The 9,854-nt window shown below is 41.8% G+C and overlaps 1 protein-coding gene across 1 annotated transcript; it reads right to left on the bottom strand.

Annotated features, from left to right (window-relative positions):
- Nucleotides 1-1,635: 1,635 nt before the first annotated feature.
- LOC100987311 (zinc finger protein 3-like) lies at nucleotides 1,636-9,335 on the bottom strand. Its single transcript, XM_063605213.1, is given in 7 exon segments — nucleotides 1,636-1,653; nucleotides 2,524-2,641; nucleotides 3,503-4,001; nucleotides 4,003-4,554; nucleotides 6,152-6,454; nucleotides 7,596-7,699; nucleotides 8,287-9,335. Coding segments are annotated over 2 exon segments (807 nt in total). The 5' UTR covers nucleotides 4,497-4,554; nucleotides 6,152-6,454; nucleotides 7,596-7,699; nucleotides 8,287-9,335; the 3' UTR covers nucleotides 1,636-1,653; nucleotides 2,524-2,641; nucleotides 3,503-3,688.
- Between the last annotated feature and the right edge of the window lie 519 nt (nucleotides 9,336-9,854).

Below are 9,854 nucleotides of genomic sequence, written 5' to 3'. Positions count from 1 at the left end.
AATGCATTGGCTGTGCCCCAAGTCTGGCATGGGGAGGGTAGCTTTCCTTCATGAGGTGTACGGCCTTTGTAACTGCCTATGGTTGGGCCTGAAAAATGACACATAGAAATTTGGCATGGAGTCTGACTCTTCAAGTAGGATGATTTGCTCCACTGGATACTAGAACAATGTAAAGCTACGATAATTAGGAAAATCTGGTATTGACGAAGGGAGAGCCAAATAAAGCAATGGAACATAACAGAGAAACTAGAAACAGATCCATGCATTTTTGGAAAATTAATTAATGACAAATTGGCACTGTAGAACAGTTGGGAAATGACAGGCATTCCCATAAGTGATGAAGGATGAAAAGAATATCCATATGGAGAAGAATGAAATTAGACTTTACCTCACTCAGGCAGAAAAATAAGTTTCAAATGGATTACAGATATAAATGATAAAGCAAATTAGAAGACTTTTTAAAATGGTAGAGATTATCTTCATGATCTTAAGGGAGAGAAAGAATTATTCAAAAGACACAAAACAAGAAACACATGGAAGAAAAAGATTGATAAATAGGACTATATTAAAATTAAAAATGTATATTCATCAAAAGACATCATTAAGAGAATAAAAGGCAAGCTATAAAGATGGAGATAATATTTGCATCCTCTATGAAAAGAGCTCATATCCAGAATATGTAAATAATTCCTATAAACATGTAAAAAAATTGAACAGGAACTTTCCAAAAGATTACCAAACAGTAGTAAGTAAGCAAGCAAGCTAACCTACTCTTAGTCCAAGAGATGTCACCTCATCTTTCAAGGTTACTAGCTCCATGACAATAAAAAGTGGCCTGAGTAAGAGCTGCCATGCCCTTGCAATGTTGGCACACCCAGCAAGACATGTAGGAGTGCAAGGCCCAAGGAGGATGGTCTCTCCCAAAAATGGTACACCGAGTTACAACATAAAATGGGTTTCTTACTGCACAAAATGTTTGAAGAAACACTGGCCTAAAGAATATGTTTCATACTTCTTAGCAGAACAAAGAATGTCTTTCATATGCATATTCTATGATTCTTGAAATATAATCAAAGTCCGTGAAAACTTCCTTCTTTACCCCCAGATGCACTGTGCTTTTTCACATGCTATTCTCACTGTACCTTCCCTCATTCTTCTGTATCATGTGGCTCAAGAACTCATTCTTTTCCTCCAAAGTCTTTTCAATTGTTTTCGTGAGTCATTGTTAAACCCTCTTCAATGCAAAGTACTCTACAAATCCAGCGGCTTTATCACAGTATTTGTTGTTTTCTATCTACTCTCTTCTCCCTGTCACCAAATAGTCTGCGAGCCCCGAGATTAGGGTGCTTTTTTCACTTATTTTTGTATTCCTAGAACCTGGCACAAGACCCAACCTAAAACAAATAATCACTAATACCTCACTTTGAGCTCAAAAGTAATAACCACAGTACACATATCCTGATCGCTTAATGGTTAAATTCTTCAACAAAATAAATTTATTTTCAGAAATAGCTCCTCCTTCAAAGTCTTCAGAATACCACTCACTGCTTAGTATTTATAGTTGTGCTGGTTTGGAGTGGGATATGGCGTCACTTTCAGTGCTGATCCCAAAAGGGTGTCCTCCACCCAGATGACTGTCTGTAAATCTCCATTCTAGAAACAAACCAAGATAGCTGGGGTTAGAAAGGTAAATACTAAAAACATTGAAGGTAATAGCACAGAAATGGGGTGACAGGTCAAATCAAGGAAAACCTAGTCTCCTTCAATTGCCAAAGACAGGAAGAAGCAGTGCAAAAGAATTCACACATGAACTCAGCAAAGCAAAGAGAACTTTCTGAAGCCCTTCACTTCTGCTGTAAGTACAGTACGTGTTTTACCTTCTCTAATGTGCCCCATTCCCTGAGTGAGGTCCATTTCCTCAACGTGAGCTCCAGAACCATGATCTTCTTTGCCTTCAATCCCCATATCCAGGCCTTGGGCAGGGCTGTAGGCACTACTCCAATACCAGAGGCTTCATCATGTGCTTTTCCATATGCGTCTCTGACCTTAGTGCCTACTGGCCACAAGTTGGCTCAGAGCTTCATGAAGTCCAGTGTGTTTTACAGCTGACTTGCCTGAAGTGCTGATTAGGATAATTCACGGAAACTGTGCATCCCTTTGCAACACAGAGCCTCTTTCTGAGAAGTGAACACCATTTCACCTTCCCAGAGAGTGTTCTCTATAATCTATTCCAAATGTGAACCACCAAAGCTATCTGCAATTTCTATCGATTTGGCACATCTTGAACCTAACATGAATTAAATTTCAGGAATAAAAAATTTCAGGACTATTACTCAGGAGGGAGAAATCATTGTTAAAATAGAAAAATAGCCTAACCCAGTGGCTCATGCCTATAATTCCAGCACTTAGGTAGGATAAGGTGGGAGGATCGCTTGAGCAGGGGAAATGGAGACCAGCCTGGATAACATAGTAAGACCTTGTCTCTACAAAAAATAAGAAATTAGCAGGCATAGTGGTGCACACCTGTAAAACCAGCTATTTGGGAGGCTGAGATGGGAGGATCACTTGAGCCTAGGAAGCTGAGGCGGCAGTGAGGTGGGATCACACTACTGCACTTCAGCCTGGGTGATAGAGCAAGACCCTGTTTCAAAAGGAAAAAAAGAGAAAAAGAAAAATAGTAACAAAGTAATTTTAAAGTCCAGATTTCTCTCCTGAGTTTCACATGTGCAAATACAGGCTTTGGGGATTAGTGTTAGGAAGTTAGATTATGGTCTGGTGGACAGCTCTAGTGGGAGTCCCATAGACACAGCAAAAACATTTTCAAAATCAAACTCACCTCTCAAATCTGAGCACTCTTGGTTGACATTAGGTATCAAGCTTCACATAGTCATCCTAAAACCAACACTGACCTCGAAAATTCCCCAAGTGTCCCATTATTATATCTCTGAGCTTTTGCATATATGACACCACACACAGCAGTGACCTATGATCAGCTATGAGCAAGGATCAGAAGTCAGAAACACTTAAATCTCCTTGGGAAGTTTTTGTCTTTGTTTTGTTTGCATTGGTTGAGGAACCTCAGTCAAACTCAAAGGCTTATTGAGTCAGTAAGTCAAAAGGTTTAAGGCTTTTTGACTATGCAAGAATCACCCTGAAAAATTATCTATTGGGATTCCTACCTAAAGATATGCTCTACCTTCTGCCAAGAAGTCACACACACATCTAATCATCCTAAGAGCACAGCAGTACATCAAAGGCAAAGAAAGATAAATGGGTTGGTATTTTCCAGATTCAACTAAGGATATGTCCTTCCTCTCTCACCAATTGCTTCAAATTTCAAATCTAATGTTTTATCTATAACACCAACAGCAAGAAAACAACAACAAAAGTCTTGCTCATAAGAGGAAAATGTTTGAATTGCTAGTTTGCTCTAAGCCAACACAAACTACATTATATACTATATGGTTTTTAAATGGCTTTACCTTATGAGTTGCAAAATTACCTTCTCAGAAGTAGATGTGATTTTAGAGCCTTAGAAACAATGCTGATGGAGTTACTTTTGAGTGATTTCTCACTTCAGTATTTCAAGGGTGAAGTGTCAATTAAGGCATTAACTTTAACCATACTCTTCTTTCAATGGTATCTTCCGATGTAACAAAAGCCCTTTGGAATATATTTGCCACATAAATCACTGATGACACTTTCCTTTGGCATGTGTTTTCTGGTGTTTAGTAAGGTTAGAACTCCCACGGAAAGCTTTCCCACACTCTTCACACTCATACGGTTTCTCTCCAGTATGGATTCTCTGGTGATGAATAAGCGTTGAGATCTGGCTGAATGCTTTTCCACACTCTCCACACTCATAGGGCTTTTCTCCAGAGTGAATCCTCTGGTGATTAGTAAGTGCTGAGTTCACATAGAAGGCCTTCTCACATTCCTTACACTCATACGGCTTTTCTCCTGTATGGATTCTCTGATGCTTGATGAGGGCTGAGCTCACTGAAAGCTTTTCCACACTTATCACACTCATAAGGTTTCTCACCAGTATGGATTCTCTGATGTTTGATAAGGTCTGAGCTCACACTAAATGCTTTGCCACACTCATTACATTCATAGGGTTTCTCTCCATTGTGGATTCTCTGATGTAGAATCAGGTGTGCCCTTACACTGAAGGCTTTCTTACACTCATTACAAGTATAAGGCTTCTCACCAGTGTGGATTCTTTCATGCACAGTGAGGGTTGAGCGCACGCTAAAAGCTTTTCCACAGTGATCACACTCATAGGGTTTCTCTCCAGTGTGGATTCTCTGATGTCGAACAAGGCCTGAGCTCTGGGCAAACTTCTTTCCACATTCATTGCATTTATACCGTCTTTCTTCCATGTGCCTACTCTCATGCCTTTCTAACTGGTCCTCATACAGAGAGACTTTTTCATACTCAGGAGTTTGTAAAGTATCCCCATTATATATGCTAGGGACCTTCTGGTGTGGGTCCATCCTTAGAAAAACCTTCCCTTCAGAGCTGACACCTTGTTCACACCTCTGGCCTTGATTCCTAAAATAATAAACAGACCTTTGAAATGTGCTTTATTCCCTGTTGCTAAAGCAATATAATATGATACAGACTAGAGCTCTCAAACACGTTCAGTAATCCCAGGACAAACCAATCATATGGCACTCACATAAAATGTTTTCACTCAGCCTGTATCATGTCTCAATAACATCAAATAACTGTTGGAATGAATATCTGACTCAAACGGCTATTTAAATATATCTTCATGGCACACGCCTATCATCCCAGCTACTTGGGAGGCAAAGGCAGAAGGATCACTTGAGTCTGGGAGATTGAAGCTGCAGTGAGCTATGATCATGCCACTGCACTCCAACCTGGGCAACAGAGCAAGATCCTGTCTCAAAAAATATAAATGAATAAATAAAATATCCTCTATAAAGTCATCTAAAACATACACATACAATCCGGAATATAAATGAATATAAAAATAATATATAGTTCCTACTTTTAAATGCGAATCATATTTAATTAAATTGGAAAACAAGACAGAAACGCAAGAGATTTGCAGATAGAGCAGATGAAGGAGTATGGGAATAGAAATGGCAACAGAAACAAATTCAACTGATAAGAAGTTTGGAAAAATGACAATAACACCATTAACAGGTATGTTTTACTGCCCACAGAAGTCCATACTATTTGAGATGGAAGAGAGAGACAGGGACCAAAAAAGCTCTGTTCATTGCTATGCCATGACTATTTCTGTAGCTGTTGTTGCTATGATAAACAGTATCTCAGCAACAAGGATCCTTTGTCTCTGCTGGAACTGTGACAGAATAAACCCCTCACCTCTCCTAAGAAAAGGGATGGCTGCTACTTTCTTGGGAACAAACCCAGTTTTGTGTCTAAACTTGATAAAATTTTTGCTCCCAACTCAAATTACACTAATTACCCCTCTCTGCCTTTTTCCACCTTATAAATTGTTTTATGTCTTGACAGTTATAAGTTAACAGTGTGCACCCTTGATATAATGAGAATGGCACTTCACCTCTGTGGTCTTCCTCCCCAGAACATATAACCTCAGTATAATAATGACAAAAACAGTTAAATCCCAATTGAATGATATTCTACAAAATGAACAAACAACAATAGCAACAACGAAAACCAACACAAAGCAGAACTGAGGATCCAGGACCAAGAGAAAATAAGGTCTCCATTCCTGCACCCCACTCTCAGAAATTTAGCTGTCAGAAAAGCAAGTCGGAGTCACTCCTGTAATTAGGAGTCTTAAGAGCCTCAGAGACAGCCAAGGACAGGACTCAAGACATCAGCCTGTCCCAGCCATCCTCCCTCCCAGGGTTTCTGAGGGTCTACTCTGCCAGTGCAGAAGGGCCAGGCAGGAGATGGGGTAGTGAAGGGAAAGAAAAATAAGAGGGAGGATGATGAAGAGGGAGGAAAAGGGAGGAAAGAGAAAAGAGGAGGAGTGTGAGAAAGTGGGTGGAAGAGGGGAGGGGTGGGGAAGGATGGAGGGAAAAGGCAGGCCTGAGGCGACCTGGCGCAGTACATAGTTTCTCCCATCCTCCGAGGGTGTCCACCCCAGGGCACACGCAAAACTCTAGAAGAAAGTCAAGAGGGAACTCACCTGAAAAACTGAGATTAGACTATCTGACCAAGCGACTGAGGACAGCTGTCGGCCTAGAAAGCTTGACTTTGACTTCCGCAGATCCCGCGCCTGGGCATCTGGTCATCTACTCTAGGATCCTGGAGGCTTCCCTCTCAGGGATTTGTGAGTTGACCAGAATGGACCATGTGAAGAAAGGATTGCTTACTCCCAAGAAGGCATTTTATGCTTTTTATCTCATTTAATCCTACAGGGCAGACGTTAAAGTCCTCCTCGCATATATATAAAAACTGAGAAGCAAATAAATTTTCCGAGGTCAGGCACCTGTTAAAACAGCCAAGATGAAATTTCAATCTAGGGCTTGCTTCCCAGATTAAGCCACTTTACAGCTTCTCAGGGTAGTATTCAGCCAGTAATCTCCAAATTAATTTGTAAATTCGACACTATTCTCATGAAAATAGAAACTTTTTAGAAGATTTTAATGTTCACCTAGAAGACTAAACATGCAGGACTACCTGGGGAAACTGAGAAAGAAGGGCACTTGTCCTAAAGAACTTACTTATTATAAAGCCTTAATACTTAAAGTGTGTAGTACTCATGATAATGATACAGAACAGAAGGCCCAGAAATAGACACATAAATTTAGCATTATGATAAAGGTAGCAAATGAGTTAAAAAAAAAAAAAAGTGAACTCTTCAAATGCATGGTGAGAACTGGATAACCATCTGGAAAGATGGTAAATTAGATTTCTACCTTACTCTATAAACTAGGATATATTCCAAATAAACCAGTTTTACATGTTATAAATGAAACCATAAAAGTACCAGAGGAAAACATGAGGTGAGTCCTTTATAACCTCAGAATAGAAAGGCCCTCCTCCTGGCCGGGCGCGGTCGCTCACGGCTGTAATCCCAGAACTTTGGGAGGCCAAGGTGGGTGGATCATGAGGTCAGGAGTTTGAGACCAGCCTGACCAACATGGTGAAACCCCGTCTCTACTAAAAATACAAAAATTAGCCAGGCGTGGTGGTGCGTGCCTGTAATCCCAGCTACTCAGAAGGCTGAGGCAGGAGAATCACTTGAACCCGGGAGGCGGAGGTTGCAGTGAGCAGAGATCGCACCACTGCACTCCAGCCTGGGTGACAGAGCGAGACTCCATCTCAAAAAAGAAAAGTCCTCCTCCTTATAAGCCAATATCCAGAGATCATTAATGAAAAGATTGGTAAACTTGACCCACATAGAATAAAAACTCCTGTGAGGTAAAACAAACAAACAAAAGCACTTTAAGCAGTCAAAGACAAAAAAATGGAAATATATTTACAATTTCTATTTCTGAAAACTGGCAGCCAAGATGAAGTTCCTGAACGATAAAAAAAAAGTGTAAACGGCAGGTCAGAGCTGGATTCTCTCCTGCTCCAGCTTCACTCTGAACTTAATCAGACTCTGCTAAGCATTCACAACTCACTTATTCTGATCCTGTCATACAGCAGTTGTTGTTAAGTCACCGCAGGTCCCTTACTTCCAGAATCCCCAGAAGACCACAAAACGTCAAAGTTTAGCACAACTCTCCTGTAGAGGGAAGAGTCTGTCATTAACACTTCAGTGGCATATTCCTGGGTGGCACTAGAGAATAACTATCTTATTCTCCCTCTGCTTCCGGAGCTGGCATTTCTTGCCTACTTCCTGACTGTATCCAACAGCTGGGGCCAGAAAAAAATTAAACACATGAATTTATCAAAGAATCGCTGTGGAAATGAATAAATCAGCAGAACAGGCTAATTCCAGGGAGGTAAGGAAAGTAAGAAATAATTACAACAAATACCTGGATAGCACTTCCTATGTAGCAGGTACTGTTCATGTAATCCTCATAACAACTCTAGACAGGTGCTTTTATTATCCCTACTGACAGATGACATATAGGCACAGAAAGATAAAATGACTTGGCCAAAATCACAGGTAGTGTGGCTTCTGACTTACGTGCTTAAAAAGTAGGGGAAAAAAAGGGAAGAATCCCTAAGAGATCAAAAGTTGTAAGATGATAATCTCTCTCCCCACCTGCTGTCTGGATTCACTCAATTCCTTGAAATCATCCAGCTTAGCCACTTCCCCAAGGAAAATCCTCCCTCCCCTGGCCAGTGCTGCTCCCTCTCCCAGACCTGGTGTTCCTCAGGATGCTCAGGAACTGGCCTCAGCCACTGTCAACTGGGCTGCTGGAGCCAGCTTACAGAATGCTGGCCTGTGGAGTTTTCTCATTAACAGAATCCTTGGAACCAGCGAAACCATCTCCTCTAAAGATGCAGTCATGCAGCTTTTCCTGTAATTGAAGAGTTTTCAGGAACACTTCTGTAAAAGAAACATTTTACTCAAAGAAAAAGCAAAGATTGCCATAGGTGTTATACTACTAAGGGTTATGGGGGGAAAGAAGTGCAATGTTAAATAAGGAGCTAATTTGCAAAGGGCTCTCAGATCACATGCTGGGGCAGCAGGTCTGCAGTGGTAATCTTCCCCGTTGCCTTTAAGCACTGCTTGGGATAGTGGAAGGGCTCATGAGAGAACAGCATTAAGGTTGCTGTAAGGTGGTCCTGGCGTGGATGGAAGTGACTGCTAAAGGGAAGGGTAGCCATTTATTGCCAAGCTGAAGTAGAGAGAAAATAAATTCTGCATTCGAAATGAAATGTCACGGGCACAATTAAGTGGTGGAAGAAGCCTCTCCTGAATTTAGAGCACCGAACATTTATTTCCAATTATTTGCATTTTCCCCCTTTTGTTTGAAAAAGAGAGCTGAAGATCTGGTGGGCAGTGATACCAATTGGTACCAGAAGCACACTTGTAGTTGGCACTCAATGAAGCTCTGAAGACGGCAGTAAAAACCAGGGTTGTAACTGAAAGGGAAGTAGTCCCAACTCTGGGCCCCTGCGGCACTAAATCTCGAGGAAAAACCCTTTCCTGGAAGACTGCCTTTGGATACAATCCCCACCGTCCCAGGAGGGGTTGCCTCTCCTGGAGTTCCTGCACACATTCCACCCAGGCAGGCGCGGAGAGACGAGGTCTGAGGGGTTGCAGCTGTGCAACATCCACCCAAGCGACACCCAAATGCATACCAGCGTTTCTCTGCCTGTGAGCAGCAACCAGCTCCGAGGCCTCGCCGCGGGGCGGAAGTCCCTCTCAGTACTTCCGGGGCGTGTCCCGGAAATTTCTGGGCGGGGCCTGGCTGCGCCCGAGGTTGCCAAACAGGGGTTGAAACCTCCACCTGTCCCTGCCGCGGTGTAGGCAGGGTCTAGCCCGGGAGCGATTTGCTCCGGCCCGTCGGCAATGCTCAGACTTCCTATCTCACCTCTCTCGAAGGTTGATTTTGCTTCCTGAGTTTTATCCAGGGCAGGACCACCCGTGTATGTTGGAATTTAAAGACAGTGCAGTTGGTGAAATTTCTCGTGTGGGCCCTACAGGATCCCTTAAAGCGACACATGGGGCCACAGAACTCTGGTCTTAATTATTAGTGATCTGAAAGCCAACACACTATATCCTGTGTGCTTTCTCAAAGATTAGAGACAAGAACCAAGAACAATATTTTCAAAACATGACTGCGATACTGCAAAATTTCTCCGGCTATTCAATTATTTATGAAAGAACTTAAAACACTGTAGTCAGTAAATATACTGGTTTGGATATAAAGATGGTAAAAGGAGTAATTCCTAAAATGAATCATTACAGGTGGAGGCACAAA

Source organism: Pan paniscus, chromosome 5, assembly GCF_029289425.2.
Source record: "Pan paniscus chromosome 5, NHGRI_mPanPan1-v2.0_pri, whole genome shotgun sequence".
NCBI classification, from domain to species: domain Eukaryota; kingdom Metazoa; phylum Chordata; class Mammalia; order Primates; family Hominidae; genus Pan; species Pan paniscus.
The sequence above is the reverse complement of the archived record's forward strand: the minus strand, read 5'-3'. Positions and strand labels throughout refer to the sequence as shown.